This window comes from Rhipicephalus microplus, chromosome X, assembly GCF_043290135.1.
Source record: "Rhipicephalus microplus isolate Deutch F79 chromosome X, USDA_Rmic, whole genome shotgun sequence".
Taxonomy (NCBI): domain Eukaryota; kingdom Metazoa; phylum Arthropoda; class Arachnida; order Ixodida; family Ixodidae; genus Rhipicephalus; species Rhipicephalus microplus.
In genome coordinates this window covers 418,736,090-418,753,838 of record NC_134710.1, presented here as the reverse complement: position 1 = coordinate 418,753,838, position 17,749 = coordinate 418,736,090, and the positions used below count along the sequence as shown (strand labels likewise).

At 44.8% G+C, this 17,749-nt stretch overlaps 1 protein-coding gene across 1 annotated transcript; it reads left to right on the top strand.

Annotated features, from left to right (window-relative positions):
- The first annotated feature begins 385 nt into the window (after window positions 1-385).
- LOC142777429 (uncharacterized) lies at window positions 386-10,993 on the top strand. The gene is made up of 3 exons (XM_075881814.1): window positions 386-3,279; window positions 4,676-4,732; window positions 10,864-10,993. The coding sequence occupies exon 1, from the start codon at window positions 404-406 to the stop codon at window positions 1,007-1,009; it is 606 nt and encodes a 201-aa protein (XP_075737929.1). The 5' UTR covers window positions 386-403; the 3' UTR covers window positions 1,010-3,279; window positions 4,676-4,732; window positions 10,864-10,993.
- Window positions 10,994-17,749: the final 6,756 nt, after the last annotated feature.

Here is a 17,749-nt window from a genome sequence, read left to right as displayed (position 1 = left end):
CGGAGGAAGCATTCCGGTATCAAACCAGTACCGGTATCTCAGTGTCAACCTTTGCACCTCCGCAGATATCTATGACAAGCAAGAGGAGCACGTTCGACAGGCTTCTGTGAGGGCCGCCAACGTGCTGCGACGGCGGAGTCTGTGGGGGTGCAACCGGTTTGTACTGGTGCGCGAACTGTGGAAGGCAGTACATGTGCCAGTGCTGAGATTCGCCAACGCCGTCATCTGCCTGTCTGCAGCAACACGCCAGTGGTTGGAAAGAGGTCAGCGTGAGGTTGGCCGACTGGCGCTGGCGTGTCATGGACGTGTGGCTGTCGAAGCTGTACAAGGCGACCTCGAATGGTCAAGTTACGAGGCACGCGAGGCAAGGAGCAAGACGGCCTACGAAGGACGTCTTCGCCTCATGAACGACCAGCGGTGGGCCCGTCGTGTATTTAGATACACAGCTATCAAGGGCATGAACACACCATGGCGCAGGCGTCTCCACAATCTGTGCCGCAAGTACTCCCTCTTTACTGACCCTGTCCAGGAGGACAGTGAGAGGAAATGGGCAGTAGGAGTACGGAATAGAGTGCAGGAAGCTGAGACGTCGATGTGGCAGGCGGCTATGGAGAAGAAACCCAGCCTGGCCATATACAGAGCTCACAAGACCACCATCTCCGCCGAACGATTATACGACAATAATGTCGGCAGTGCGCTTCTGTTTGAGGCCCGTGCTGGAGCGCTCCGTACTCAGGTGTATCGCCGTCACTTCGACCCGTCGTTGGCCGACGGCACTGTGCAGTGCAGGACTTGCGGGAAAGACGAGGAGAACATTGAACACCTGGTGCTTCACTGCGAACGCCTGTGTCCCCATCAGACAGATGGCGCCACACTACCGGAGGCACTGGGCTTTGTGAAACACTGCGGCGCACCGGGAGGTGATAGCCGCGATACCAACGTGCACCCCCTGGCAGCAACAGCAATACCCAAAGTAAGGCTTCTACAGTGGTGGTCAAGGAGACAGTGAACAATTGTGATGTTCATAGACCTGGTGTGATTTTTTTTCCTTTTTTTTCTCGTTCTGGTCAGGACACTAAAAGGTGCCCTTCCGGTATAAAGGGGAAGACCACAGAGATCATCATCATCTTCATCAACTCTTCAGTTGTTCGATTGTCACGCAGCTCAGATTCGGTGCCGTTTGCAGCGAAATGGCCACCTTTTCACCGAGTGCCTTCTACGGCGGTAATTTTAAAGCTTTTAGCGAAAGCGAAGACGATTTTAGTGACGAAGATGACTATGTGGCTCCATCGGATACCGAAGAAAGTGATTCTACAGAAGCCAGCGAGGAAGAAAACGAGGACGGTAGAGACGGTGGAAACAACCAGAACAACACCGAACCACGTGGAACCGACTGGACAGCCTACTTGGATAATTTACCAGATTTTGACCCTCTTCCCTTTACTGTCCCGAACCCGGGATCTCAAGTAAGCTCTTCCAATGTAATGTGCGAGTTGGACTACTTTCAGTTGCTCTTAACTGACCAGCTGATTGAGCAAATAGTGCGCGAAACAAGCCGCTACGCCCGTGATAGAATCTCGAGTGCCGGTGTTCTTCAGGAGTACTCGAATTGGAATGACTGGGAAGATGTGCGCGTAGAAGAATTCAAAGCCTTCCTAGGGGTTATAGTGAACATGGCCTTGAACCCCGAACCGGAGCTGAAGGAATACTTTATCAACGACCTCCTCAAGAAGATGCCTTTTTTCCCACACGTTTTCAAACGAAAAAGGTTTCTTCAAATATTTTGGATGCTGCACGTTGCACCAAGCCCACATACCTCTTCAGGTCCACCAGCTCGTGAAAGCAAGATCAGGGATGTTGTGACCTACATAGATGCTAAATGCAGAGAGCATTTCAACGCCGGCCCCAAAATTTGCGTAGATGAAAGTACTATCGGCTTCAAAGGCCGAGTCTCATTGAAGTGCTGCAATCCCCAGAAGCCAACAAAATGGGGCATGCGCGTTAATGCGCTGGCTGACTGCCAAACAGGCTAAATTTCATCCTTTGAACCCTACTACGGCAGCACAACAACTGATAGCCTCTGCCGTCCCGAGCTTCACTCCACATGCAGGATTGTGCTCCACCTGCTGGAGAAAGTGGAGCAAGCTACACCGGGCAGTGGCTACCATCTGTATACGGACAGATTTTATACGCCCCCAATGCTTGCGGAAGAGTTACTTTCGCACAGTATTTTGCTAACTGGGACTGTGATGACAAATCGAAAACAAATGCCGTAGCAGCTCAAAAAAAAGATGAAAAAAGGTGAAGTGACGGCTTATCGCAGAGGAAACTCGTACATGGCACTTGCCTGGCAGGATAAGCGTCAAGTGAAAATGCTAAGCTCAGCCCACAATGCGTCTACGAAAGAAGTACCAAGGAAGATAGCTGGAGGAAAAGCACTTACACTGAAGAAGCCTGTAATGATATGCGACTACACTGAAAACATGGGTGCAGTGGACAGCGCCGATCACTACTGTGCAAGTTATGCATTTTCTCGGAAGTCAATGAAATGGTGGAGGAAGCTTTTTTTTTGGCTTCTGGAAGTTTCGATAGTGAACAGCTTCATTTTGATGAGACTGCAGCTCCTGAAGCAGGGAGAGAAAGAGCAGCGACACCTCCAGTACCGGAGGAACCTGATAAAGCAGCTGGTTGGTGACGTAAGGGCTCGTGCTGGGAAGCGGATCCCATCTGCAAGATTGGATTGCAAACAAAGGCTGGATGGAAAGCCCCATTTCATCTACAAACTCCCTGGCCGAAGCAGCAAGGACTGCGCTGTTTGCAGTGACCGGAAAACAAAAAGGGGCACGAGGAAAACAGTGTTCTTCTGCAAAACCTGCAGAAATAATCCCGGACTGCACCCAGGAAAGTGCTTTGAACGCGTCCACACACTGCCTAAGTATCGCTAAATAATTTGGGGACAAAGCGGAACTGACGAAAGAAACAACCGCCAAGTTTATTTCCCACAGTTGCCGCTTTCTTTCGTGGTGCCTCAAACTAGTGAAATAGTTTCGTACCGGAACGACCGGAAAGTGCGTAAAAGTTTGGGACCGCAAAGGGTTAAGGCAATTTTTTGGCTGTTCGATAGAGCCACTAATTCAGTATATTCAAGTTAAATATACCCTGGACCGACTGTAAAAATTAAAAACATCAAATGCTTATGCATCAATTGCTCGAGAACTGAACCAAGGACCTCCATCGCAGAAACCTCCTACTGTAGTGTTGTGGGTACATCTTGATGAGGTACGTAAGAGGTCTTTCAGAATTTCCCTTACACTAGCTACATTCACTACATTGCCATTTATATATTTGTATCAGTAAGCATAGGCGCCATGCTTGCTTATGAGTAACTCTCTTGCTGTAATGCGCCATGCAATGCCCCACCAGTCCATAGTGCAGCCAGTGGTAAATGGCAGCAAATTTGAGAGCACTTTAAGCAAGCTTGAGCATTTTGAGTTGGCTAACCCGTACGCAACTAAATTTCTACACCTTGCATTTCTGGGCCGTACAAATCTGCCATAGCCAGAGTAGGCGGTAATGCATTACAAGTTACAGCATGACCTGTAATACGTTACTTTTTTTCATTAACATAGTAATATATTTTTACTTTTTCTGCACTTTAGTGGGTAACATACTTCAGCATTTTTAGATAGCGTGAGGTGTCACATTACTCATTAGAGTTATTCCAGTTGTCCTGGGAGCTTTACAAAAGGCTCCGTCTCATAGCCCGAATTTCTGCAATGCTTGCCCAAGATTTTCAAAAATAAATTCTTTTGTTGCAGCAGCACACTGGTGCCTGCCTCTAGGTACCGGCCACTTTGTCCGTCAATTTGTCCGTCCGTCAGTAACACTCGCTTACAATTGGAAATGCACTCACTCATTTCTTTATTGTTCCTTGAACTCATTTAAAGATTTACATAAAGCTGTCTACACATGCTATTGCACATAAACTGGTAGCTTGATTGATTTGGTCATTCAATTTGCAGAATATTGCTATTTCAATAAAGTATTAAAGGAAAAGGGAGAATTGGGATTCAGCTGTTGCAACAAAAAGCTACAAGTAAACGCTAATTCTTAGCCGAAATGCTTTCTCCACTCTTTGAGATAATGCAGATCTGATTTGCCGTATTCATTGTTTAGGTTAAATGTCTCAACTAATCTGCCCTCATGTTGCCTGTTCCTAGCTTTTTGTCAGCTCAATTGTCGGAGCGACCACCCCTGATAGACGTTGACCCATGTTCAACTCGCAGACCAGGATGAATTTTAGGGGCGAAGCACCTTAGGGCTGAGCCACGTCTGTCCTGAGGGATTATTCGTTGATGCGAGATACACACACACAAAAAAAGGTTCAACGGCAGACTAATATCAGTTATAATTGTGACAGAACGATATAAAATACCTAGAAGCACAAACTTTTTATATGCCATGTATATGGTATATAAAATGACATTAGGATGCAGAAATTATTAACATCTGGTAACGGTTGCCTGAAGCAGGTTGTAATTGAAAGTTGAGTTTCATGGCAGAAGTGGTAGGAAAATATAACGAATAGGAAAGCATCAAAATGGTTTCAATGTGTGTGCACCTAAGTCTTGGTTTACAACTTTCTTCCAAGTAGAGTTTTCTCCGTTGAATGCAGGTGATAGAAAGCAGTCTCAGGGACGGAACAGAAAGTGCCATGTCAGTCTGCCAATTGGTGAGCCACATTTATCCTTCCCCCCTCCCCCCCATTCCCTCCCAAATTAAAAATTGGCAGGCCTGCGCAGTATGTGCTAAACCTGAATGAATCCTTGTGAGGCTACAATCCTCATTTAACCTTGAAGTGTGACTTCGTGGCTGTGTGGATTTCTCTTGAAAGAGTGTTTTCCACTTCGCTGCAGCAAAACCATTTCTACAGGTTTCCACATGCAGATTTTATGCATTTATTCGTTCTTTTTGAATGATTCAAAATTTTCAATAATTTAAATTCGGGGGGAAGTGAACTTGAATGTTTAATTATTCATTCAAATATTTTTGTGCATTCTAATATTCGCACTGGCCTGCTCTTGTAGAAGCTACTGCAAGTACACTTGCATGATACCTACATTACCAATCATCCTAATTATTATTAGGTGAGGAAGTATGCACAATCCCATTAGCATTTATCATTTTTCAGAGAAGTGAGGTACCTGCTACACATCTGCAAGACATTGTGCACACTTTGCTGATGCTGCGGCTGACGACAGTGAATATTTAGGTCTGAAACTTTTGAGATTGGTTGGAAGCATTCAATGACCCAATCATTATGCAATTCGCATTGTGTATTGCCAGCGTGTTACTTTATTCTTTAGATTACACATTTTAACCTGTTGACGAACAGAAAGCCTACATACGATTAGTTTGCAACGGTGTTTCAAACACAGGGGTGGCTCTGTGATAAAATACTAGGCTGTCACGCAGATGGTCCGGGATTGAATCGGGTTCTGTCATGTGTAGTTTTTAGTTATTTTGTTTTTTCCTGTTTTGCAGATAGTGGTTACGGACACCAGTGGTGGTGGTAATGTCAAAAATTTTATTGTTTAGGGTAAACTTTAGGGATGGACGAAAATGCGACCACTGCTAATATTTGCGGTATTCGAAGTAAACGAATATGTGTACATGCTATATCCTCACATCTAACTTTTTGTAAATGTTGCTTCTCTGCAGCGTAGCGGTACTGTGCATTGAAACCAGCCTGCCAAGCAAAGACCGCATTGTCGCTAAGTCACATTTGAAGGTTAAAGAAGGTTAAATGTGCATATCAGCTTCACCACAGTTACGCTTGAAGTCTGAAGGAGTGTTCTGAGGGCGCACATGCACCAAGTATAGTAATTTTTAAGAGGCAACTTAATGAACCAGTTATAACTTGCACCATAATGCTGTTCAAGTCTTGCTGCTGTTCAAAGTTGCTTCCACTTCCCTTCGAGCGGAAAAAGTGACGTGCACACATGTCTGGTGCACGTCACACATATTCTTTTGCAACAAAGAGCTTTGTTATTTTAAAAGTTCTAGGTTCCGGGTTACTGCTGAAGTGGAGGCTTTTAAAAACTTCTTTATGATTCATAATAAAAATGTGTTCTCAATTAGTTTTATTCTTGGTCAGCAAGGTAATGTTGGTTGCGTCGTGGTCCCCACGCTCTCCTATCAAACCCGCCGGCTACATATGATGGATACACAATTGCTTGTCAATAAATTGACTAGCAAAAAAGCTATCAAGTGCATGCGAATGCATGTATTAGTTGAACAGGACTGGAAAGCATATGCATCTTGAATAAAATCGTTCTAGACGCAACAACCTTTTAGTACGCGGAGTGGAAGAAGAAGAATTTGAGGATGAGGCAGTACTCTTAAGCAAGGTGAATGACGATATCTTTGACAAATTACTTGGCTCAAAGTGTAGCTCCATTGAGAGAATTCACCGTCTAGGAAAGAAAATACCTGGAAGAAGCCGTCCAGTCATCTTGAAAGTAGGAGACTTCAGGGACAAAACCAAAATACTGAAAAACTGCCGCAACCTCAAGGGGACACAATTCAGTATCAGCGAAGATTACTCTAAACGAGTAGTTGAAATCAGAAAACAACTATGGATTTCATCAGCGGATGAAAGAGCAAAGGGAGCAAAGGTTAAACTAATCATCCATAAATTGAAAGTAAACAACGTTCTCTATGGCTGGAATGAGGTTACCAACGAGCGATTCAGGTATGCTAGCCCAGGTATTACCAGCTCTGACTGACGCCAATCGAGACCGACCGCATCTGTTAAGGTTATTAATGTAAACGCCAGAAGTTTGCTGAATAAAGCTGATGCAGTTGAAGCCGCAATCCTGGAGCATGAACCGGATATAATGGTCGTAACAGAGACTTGGTTACACACGGATGTAGCAGATTTTGAAGTAACACCTACAGGTTACACAATTGTTAGAAAAGACCGGCAAGGAAGAGGTGGTGGAGTTGCGTTTCTTATTAAAGACAACATTAGGTTTTCAGTGTTGGATGATAAATATGACATAGAAATGTTGTGGATTAGGTGTGGGTTCAGCGAGCGAACTGTGTATATTGGAGGGATTTATAGAGCGCCAAATTCCTCTCTTGATATAATCGCAAAGCTAAGAAATTTTATGGATTCTAATTTTAGTCTCCAAGATAACGTATTATTATTAGGGGACTTCAATCTTCCGGATATTAATTGGCTATCCCAGTCTCCTGGATCGGAACAGGTTGCAAGTGCTGAGCAACTACTGGAGCTGGCATTCTGCTATGGGCTAACGCAAACTGTCACTGAACTTACTCGGATAGGGACTACAAGGTCATCTATCCTTGATTTGGTTTTTGTGTCCCCAAAGCTGTTGCCGTTACTCAGCCGTTGTGAAGTTGTAGAAGGCCTATCCGACCACAGAATGGTAGTAACTCACCTAGCATTGTCCCCAGACACCTTGGGTAAACCCACACTTAGCACTGTATTGAATTTTATGGCGGCTGATGATGTGTCTATTCTGGACTATCTTGAAAGGTCCTTTGATGAATTTCAGGTCCTTTACAACACTGACTGCAGCACTGATAGGCTATGGCATTTCTTTTCAACTGTTGTAGGGAAGTGCATAGACAGCTATGTACCTAGGATTAGAAAACGCATTTGTAAAACCAATCCCTGGATCACCAGAGAAATCATTCACACAAAAAGAAAACTAAAACGGAAACAGAAATCTTGTGCAAAAAATTGTACCCCTGAAGGAACAGCTTGCATTTCTTCAATGAGACAAGAACTGAAACGTCTGATCAAGCAGTCCAAGGATCGGTTTTTCAATGTGACATTGACGAAATACTTGAAGGAAGCCCCCTCAAGGTTTTGGCGCTTTGTAACTCCCCCAGCAAGCTCTCCGAGGCCACCTGAAATTACTCAACAACGTGTTGATGATTTCAATTCTTTTTTTGCTTCTGTGTTTACTCATGATAATGGCATTTTGCCCGAGTTTTCTACGTCACCATTGCAGCGGCCGATCGATGATGTGGTAATTAGCGAAGAGGGTGTCCTAAATCTTTTACTTAATATAAATACAAGAAAAACCCCCGGCCCTGATGGTATACCAAACGAATTTCTGTACAGATACGCTGAATGGGCGGCTCGCTTCCTTACAAAAATATTTCAGTCGTCCCTGCGCAGTGGCTCTTTCCCACTAGCGTGGAAGCAAGCTAAAATTACCCCTGTTCACAAAAGTGGCTCCTCTCGAGACGAGCGCAACTACCGTCCTATTTCGCTTATCAGTACATGTTCAAAGATACTCGAGCACATTATTAACAAACACTTGATGTCCTATCTTGATACGCACAATCTATTATCTTCGAAGCAGCATGGCTTCCGCCGAGGCTTATCTACAACAACTCAGTTAATCGGATTTGTTCATGATCTTTCAAAAACAATCAATTTGCGTGGTCAAACTGATGTGGTATATTTGGATTTCGCAAAGGCATTTGATAAAGTGTCGCACTCAAAGCTCCTGTTTAAAATTGACAAAACGTTTCAAAATAGTCACTTGACAAAATGGTTTTCATCCTATCTCAGCTGCCGTCAGCAGTTTGTTCAAATAAAAAATAAACAGTCTAGAGCAGTTGCAGTGAATTCTGGAGTTCCCCAGGGGAGCGTGCTGGGTCCCCTTTTATTTTTGTTATATATAAATGACCTACCAAACCGCGTTACGGTCCCGATAAGGTTGTTTGCCGATGACTGTGTTGTTTATAGTAGAATCGAGACTGAACATGACCAAGTTAATCTAAACAACAATCTTCAAAGAATAAAGGATTGGTGCGAAGAATGGCAAATGAGTTTGAACACAGAAAAAACAGTCTTTATGACTATAACTAGAAAGAAAGCACCTCTAGATTACAACTACCAGATTGGCAATGCTTTCCTCAAGCGTGTACAAAACTATAAATATCTTGGGTTATGGTTCACGCCCGACCTCCGGTGGAACACTCATATTGATAATGTATGCTCCAGGGCTACCAAGGCATTGTATAGCCTTAGACGTAACCTTTATACCGCCCCATCTGATATAAAGTGTCTTGCTTACAAAACTCTTGTCAGACCCATTATCGAATATTCTAAAATTGTCTGGGACCCTTACACAAAGACAAACTGCAATAAAATAACAAAAATACAGCGACTTGGTGCGAGATTTATTTTTAATAAATATAGCCGACATCATTCTCCTACTGAACTCTGTAAAAAAGCTGGACTGGATAGTCCTGAACTTAGGACGAGGATTGAGCGTCTGAAATTCCTCTTCCAGTTAATTCATAATCAATTTAAACTAAACTATTCAGATTACTTCCAGGTCAACACACAAGAACACTCCAGACATCGCCATAATATGTATATACCACCCCTAGTCCCACGTAACGATTGCTTTAAGTTCAGTTACTTTCCACGTGCTATTGAAGATTGGAATATGCTGCCAGAGTCTATAATTGGTTGTTCCTCGCTTACATCATTTGAACAGAATCTAAAACGTTTATTTTCCGAATAACAGTGACATATGTTTTTTTTTTTGCGTGTGTGTGTACTTTTTGTTGGTTGCATGATCCTGCAGTAGTTGTCTTTCAAATCTTCACCGCGGTGCAAAAGTGCCGCCTCAAATGCGTCATGTGCTGTTCTGCGCGTATGTATTGCATCGCATGTGTGTTCCATTTATGTATGTTATGTATAACTTCGAGTTGCTGGTCACAATAGTACCGAGAAATTATCTCGAGACCTGTACGGTACTTCTTTTTTGCAAATAATTATTTGTACTTCCACCCTGTAACGGCCCACTTCTGGGCTAACAGTATAAATAAATGAAATGAAATGAAATGAAACATTGGTCCTGTGCCACAGTCACAACTGCAGGAAGTCGCGATGATGACGATTACAAATTACAAATCGCTTTTAGGCAAAATAAAAACAAGATTTGTGGGCTAATCTAGTAAATTAGTCTTCTTACCATCCATTTCATAATTAATAGGCATTTAATTGGTAGATAACTTGAAATTTGTTTTCGCATTCTTTAAAGGTGACCATCACGTTACATCGTGCGTCATTCTCTCACGCCTTAGAACCGGGTGTAAGAGTCGTTATAAGTGCTGCCTTCCATTTCAGTAAGATGATCGTTTGCTTGCTTTGTTGCCTTGCCCATTATGCAATGAAACTTGTAAAACACAACACTCTTGCAGAGGGAAGAGCAAAAACTTTGCTTTTATAGAGCACAACGGGGCACATAGCTTAATGTGTTGACTTCACTGTTTATTGTTTTTTGGCTTCATGATCAGCAGTAAGTGGAATTTGTCAAATTTTCGCAAAACAATGAAGAGCCCCATGTGCCTAATGTTCCTTTGTCTGTCCTCTACTTTTTTAGTGTTTTGCAAGAGTGAGTATAACAAAAATTTGAGCTTCTGTTTGCAAGCTGAGATTTTGAGTTAGAGATAAAACTGTAACTGTTAAATCGTTAATGTGGGTGATGGACAAACTATAAACAGGTAACTCAGTCCTATGTCTCTGCTTCTGTGCTTACTTTCAAGCTGTGGTACTGTCATTTCCTAGCTACATTGCCACATTCATTTTTGCAATAAGCATGTCCCTCAGTTATTTCTATTTTTCGAGGTGGGCACCACCAAAAGGTTTTTAAGCTTTTTTTTATATAGAATGAGGGACATGAGATGCAGCTGCATACAAAATTACCCAAGATAAAATTTGGGGTTTCTATCTTCCTGTGGTGTTCTTGATGTTTTTTTTTATCTAGTAATTTCACAGAACACTTACACCAATTTTCATTTCAGAGGTCACATCAACTCCAGGGACTCCAAACTGACTCACATTCTTAGAAACTCCCTGGGTGGCAACTCGCACTCTGCCATAGTATGCACAATCAACCCATGCAGCATAGAGCAGACGCTGGGCACAATCAAGGTGAGACAGAAGAAACTTTATGTGAAAGTTTCTTTTCACAGAGGTATGGCCGTCAGGCGGGGCCTGGCTGCCACCGCCTTGGCTCTTGATATGGCCATGAGCTGCATCTCGAGGCTCAGGAACTCAAGACTAGGGGTGATAAGTTGTCCATTTTTTTGTCCTTGACATTTTTGGTGCAATAAAATTGCCCTTTATTATTGTATTACCTGCATCAATTTTATGGTTGAAGGACTTATGTCTAACAAGCCAGCACGTTGATAATAGAGCATAGTAGCTCCAGCAATGAGAAGCTCGATTAAAAACTGCGTGTGTGTGCTGGAGATAGCGTTTCGACAAGTGGGCTTCTTTTTCAAGGAGAGAAACAGCAGTTACATTCAACATTAGCACTCACTCTAGCATGATTTCATATACATATTGCATTTGCTGGCACATTGCTGGTTCTGTGAATGTTGGGCTTTGCTTCCAAGCGTTTCAATTCTACATGACAGTGGTGGCACGCTCGCACACGAGTTGGTGAGTGTTTTATATAAAACTTACTATGTGTATTAGTGATACTTCTTTTATGTAGCACGGGAATAAAGCTTTGTTGTCAGGACAGTAGCTCGAGTCATTGTGTGTACACTCTAAAAAAATATCAAGTAAAAAGGGTGTCTTTTTGTCCCACAACAATAATCGTAATCAGGCTTGCGTGCGCTTCCTTTCTTGAAAACTCGGCACTGGCCACTTTTCTATCGAGAATGCAAAGTACCCCTGATAATAGGCATGTCGATCGTGACCGGAATGTACTGGGCGCGGGGCAATAGCGCAAGGATGAAACGCAATATAGATGACGATTATTGTTGTGGGACAAATAGACACCTTTTTTACTCACTCTTTTTTAGAGTGTATAGTAAGATGACCGTTATTCTTATTCCTTTATGTGTGATGTGGCCTTAACTCCTTTGCTTTTCTGTAAAACTGTGATGTATGAAAGAAATATGTAAACATCAGCTTTGATAAGTTAGTGCAGCATGCATTGTATTTCACTGTCCTGTCATAAGTTATCTCTTTCTCTATGCATGAATCAACTACACAGAAACACGTATAACAGTAAAATCTCATTCATGCTGATCACGTTGACTCTGAAATTTAGTAAAGTTTGACTCGCGGCGTGGTCCCGGAAACAGTGTATACACTCAAACCTCGTTCTAACAAAGTTGAAGGGGAGCCACAATTATTTCATTATCTCTGATATTTCGTTATATCTCATATATTAGTTTGTGGCAATGTATGCTAAGATGGGCGCATACCTATAAGCTTGCAAAGAAGGAAATCGCCTTGCTGCCCCATGTACAGCTACGCGACCACACGTGCCACCGAAAATAAACTGAGTCGTATCTCATTAATTTAATTTTTCGGGTGATTCAAATTCACGTTGAGGTCCCGTAAAAGCTATATGTATTCTAATGGGCGAAAACGACTTGTAATTCGAACGTGCAAGCACTTGCGGCGGTTTATTCGAACATACCGCTCTCAAAAAATGCTCTCAGCACCATGCCCAACCCTGCGGCGGCACCTCTCAACGCTGCGCGTGAAGGAATAAAAAGGAAAAAAACACTGTGGTGGATTGTTTTCTCTCTCTCAAATGCCGATCTGCAACGTGCCTGTTCTGCGCTTCTCCCTTTTCTGTTTCTGCACGTAGGAACCCTTCTCCTTTCAAGGCCATGCATGGAGCGAGAGAGAGAAGTAAACGTTTATTTTGAAACAGTGCCCTGAGCAATGCCCGGTGTCACCCTTAGGTGGGGGGGGGGCTCCTTAGTCTAGGAACCCTATGGCTTCTACTGCCTTCTTGGCTCTGGAGCCGAGTTGTTGTTGCTCTTTCAGGTCCTCGAGGGCGAGCTTCGCCTCGCGCGTTTTGGTTAGGTCTTCGTATGTCCGTCCTGCTTCGTTATCAGTCGTGTCTTGTTGCAGATCACGTCTGGCAATACACTGGCATGCAAAAAGCAAGTGCACCAGGGTGTCCGGTATGCTGCAAAGCGGGCAAATAGAGCTATATCTCATTGGGTAGAGACGGTGCATTAGGGCCCCATGTTTGTATGTGCTGCTTTGCAGGCGTCTCAGTATTACGCTTTTCTCTTTTGTCAGTTTTCGGTGTGGTGGAGGGTATATTCGACGCTCAAGCCTGTAATGCTGGAGTAACGACTAGTAGCTGTTTTGAACAAACAACTTCCGTCTCTTCAACGACAGGTGGAATGTCCTGTGGACAGGGGGCAGCCCGGCTGACGTGCTTGTGGGCAGCGGCGTGAGCCGCTTCATTTCCCTGCAGACCCTCGTGTCCTGGCACCCATAATACCAAGTGTATGGGAGTGGAGTGGAGCGAGAGAGAGAGAAAAAAAAAGCTGTCGCGGAGAGGCCTGCTTTCTCGGTGCCGAGGGTAGCAGCAGAACGCAGAGGGAAATCGCTTTGCACCACGGCGCCACTTCTCAGTCATGTGACCAGCTCAGCGCTTTCTCAATCCTCTGTGCTGGCTGTGTGAGGACGGAGGCTCCGCCGCGCTGGGCATGGCTATAGGGTCGGCGCTGGAGTTTTCAAAGAGCCACGCCCACGAAGGAAGGAACGGTAGGAGAGGCCCTGACGTCACTCGTTGTGAAGCCGCGTTGAAGCCGGAAGTGGGCCAAATTGACTGGTCGAATTCTCCTCTCTTGTTTACATCCGAATGTAAAGCAGAAGGCACGACTCTCTCTCCGGCTCGGAAGGCACGTCAGCTGCGAAGCAAACGTCGTGACGATCCGAAACTAATGGAATGGGGCTCAACATATAAGTGTGGCAGCTTGGGCTAGTTGGTATGGTATGACGATAGTTATACCGCGAGAACAAAACGACGACACAAAACGACGACTGTCTCTGTGTCGTCGTTTTGTTCTCGTGCTATAACTATCGTCGGAGCTCAACTCTCTGGGCCAGCGCGACACCTTCGGCGAAATTATTTCGTCCCAGTATTAACAGCGAGTAACAGCTCACCGACAACGAAGCAAGTGCGAGAGAATGCGTGCTAGGTGCACCGACAACAGTGAATGTTTTCACGTCTTTAGTTCAGCCACTGTACAGATAACACGGTCAGTCGTGCGCCTTCTACGGTTGCATTCCGCCATGTGGCCGACGCAGCGTCCGACCACTGTGTCCGTGTTCAGCGTGAAACTCACAGGCGTCAGCACTCTGCGACCGTGGTGACTTTGAGCATGGTGAGAGTGACACTTGAATGCGGTTGCTGTTACGTTGAGGTTACATGCAATTCTTGGGGAGAGTATACGAAGCAGAAGAGAAAAGGTGTTTTAAAGAGCACATGCAAGTTGTTACTGTACACACACAACATGAAACTACATATGTGCACATGGTTCTCATTGCGTCTTGCTGGCCTCAACAGCGTCGTCCGTTGTCACAAGCAGGAGCACTACCCAACCGTTACTGACCTGCAAGGCATTCGTTGTCGTTCCGCTTCGTCATTGGTGCCCAACGAAATTTTGCTGAACACTCGTTGCTTCATCCGCGTCATCCTCCGCATGACATTAATATTCACTCGTTTTACACACTGTTGAAACTCGTGATGGACAAAAGGATTCGTAAACGTTGCTAAGAGTACAGTAACTCCAAGGAGAACACTGCGTAAACAATAACGTGTCCCAGAGCATGGATATTGTGCGCAACAATATTCATGACCTGGGGAGGAACACATGCCACCGCCAGCCACGGCCGCTCACTGCTAGACCAGGTCCAAAGCGCAACACGTAAACATAGCAACACCGCCATTGTGCCCAGTGAATATGGCCGCAATGATGTCATTTCCTCCACGCTTTTCACGCAGCGCGCCGGCTGGGCTTGCCCTTTCCTACCTTTCCTTCCTCTGTGGCCGCGCCGAACAGGAGTCCAACTCCGCTGTAAAAGATATACTTATTAACACACAACGGTCGGTTTTTTTGTAGACGATTTGATAGACTAATTTAGTTCGTTATATCCATTTACCGGTCAATTTTATTTCGTTACAACGAGGTTTAAAATGCATGGCTCTCAATGGAGTTTTCAAGGGGAATTGCATTTACTTTGCTATATCTATTATTTAATTAAAACGAGGTTTGAGTGTACTTCAATGGTATCAAATGCTCGTTAACTCGGACAATTCCGAAGACGGCCATCAGGACTTCGTGCTTTGAGTCGCGCAATCTCGGCAGTTTGGAGGATCAAATACCGCTTGCCACAACCATCGGCAGAAAAGTATAGTTTTGGAGAAAGCAGCAGTGTGTGATCATTATGATAGTGAATGAGGCGGAGGTGGCTATGTGGTGCTAGTCACCACCTGGCGGAAACACTTCGGTTGTCGGTGCATTCAGTGTATACTAAAACGCACGATGACGACACGGTTTTCATTACGTGGCATTGCACTGTGCAGGAGGCCTCTGAAGCCCTCATTATCCTTGGTTTACGCGAAAGCCAGTGTGCGCAGCACCACCTGATGGAGTTAGACTGTCATTTTAGCATAATATTCTGAGGACGAGGCAGACACAAATATAGAAGGTTTTCATGATATAAAGTTTGTGTGTACAAAGAATGGTATTTACTTGCATAATAGACGTACGATCAGTAGGAACTTGTGGTAAAATTTTCAAAAAATCTTTCGACTCTGTTCTTGCGTTTTAAATCTGCACATTTGTCAAGTAAAAGGCGGCATTATCGTTTACCAATTAATTCACAAAAAAACAACCATACCTACATACCTTTTAATAAACAAGCGAGAGCTGTCAACTGCACACACACACATAAAATTTATTAACACAAAAAACATAAGTGTTCTTTTACCTTATCTGGAGTCTGAGAGCACACATTCATCCTCGCCGAGCGGGGATTCGTTTTCTGTGTCCAAATCATCCGCACCCCACAACATGTCATCCTCACTCGCATCCAGTGTGTTCGAGATGCCAGTCTTGTTGAAGCTTTTCCTGACGACTTCGTCGGAGATTGCCTGCCACACTTCCACAATTTAAGCGCACAGCATTTCCACAGGCCGCTTCTTAATCTTACCATCAAGAGTCTGCTGATGTTGTCCTCAAGCCATCGAGGTGGTGTACAGTCTTTGAACATAGTTCTTCAAAGGCTTATTCAAGGACGCGTCCACAGGCTGCAGTATCGATGCAAGGCTGCCCGGAATCGCTGCCACATCTGTGCATAGCTCCTTAAGCTTATCTCGTACGTGGTCTAGTAGGTGGCCACGAAAACTGTTCAGGACAAGCATGGACGGGAACAACAGACCACCCGGCCGCGCTAATTCCGCCTTTTTCCTGGACTCTGACGTACATGTCTTGAGGTAAATTCGCTTTTCGGAGCGTCTTACCTTTGAAAATAACGTAAGAATGTAGCTTGCACCCACCCATTGTCACCGCAAGCATTAATTACGGTGCATCCTTTTTTTCTGCGCCAGACGTTCCAACGATGACGCTCCATGCACCTTTCTCCTCCACTGTCGTGTTCTGCGGCATATATCAAAGCAGAAAGGGTCTGATCAGCATTGCTGATCTCGGACAAAATGAAGTCTTTCGGCTGTTGGAGCTTTATTACAAATTGTCGGAAGTCCACCACTTTGTTCTCATATGCTGCTGCAAACGCTGGCACAACGTGGTCCGCCTTTGCAGTGCGAGGCCATGGCACGGCTTGAAACAAGTTGTCCGTCCGGAGCTGGCTTTGAACTCTTTTATTCGATGCGCTGAGTTTGAGCTATTCTGCGCGCCTCAGTCTGCACATTATCCAATGACTCAGCACAGCCGTCTTGTAGCTCCCGCATATGCCGGACCAGTTGCTCTTCGACGTTCAGACACCTGTTGGTCTTGGCACTGCAGAAAGCCCGTCGTGTCTTTTTCATCGCCTTAAGGGGGGGCGCGACTTTGGGATCGCGAAAAATGGCGAAAAAATCGATTTTTTGAAACTCAAGTTTTCAGTTTATGGAACACCTTTTTCTATCTGGTTCCAAACTATCTACTCTGAAAACTGCGCAGAAGTACTTTGGAAATTTCTTTTCACACACCTAAGTGTTGCAAAACCTTTTCTAGAAATTGCGAGAAAACAGCGATTTAAAAAAAATTATAGCTTCGCGATGCTTGGGCCGGGAGCCGGCTTCTTGAGCTCATCGGAAAGAGCATTTCTCCGTGTTTAACTTTCTCGCCTCAGCTGGCTCCTCCCTTTAAAAACAAGTGCACAAAAGCAAATGTTTGAAGGTCGTTTTGAAACCCTTGATGGGCCAAGGCCGCCATGTTGCCTCAGCTCGCCTTGCCATTGGCCCGATGCTCGCTTCGGGAGATCGTCGTCTGCTGCTTGTGCGTCCTGAGGACATGGCTCTCAAAAATTACTACTTCGTGACGTGTTCACGGCTTAATGATCACTTAAGATATATTTACGCTTTAGTTACGAGCGTTAAGCGGATGCGCGATCAGGTTAGTACGAGCGGATTAGTACGCGGTCTACACAGCGCCGCGCGTCAGTGGAGTTGTCTTTAGCTGTAACTCCGCCGCCAGCGAGACTGCGGGCTGGAACGACGCGCTAGCGCATTCGTGGTGACGTGCTTCTTCTGAAGAACGAAGCTGTAAGCGGCGGCGCAATCTGATTACTACGAGTGACCGCACCGGATGCACGATCAGATTACTTCGAGCGGGCGCGCGGTCAACGAGTGCGACACGTCATCGGAGTCGGCTTTAGCCCTAACCCCGCTGACAACGAGACTGCGGGAAGGAACGA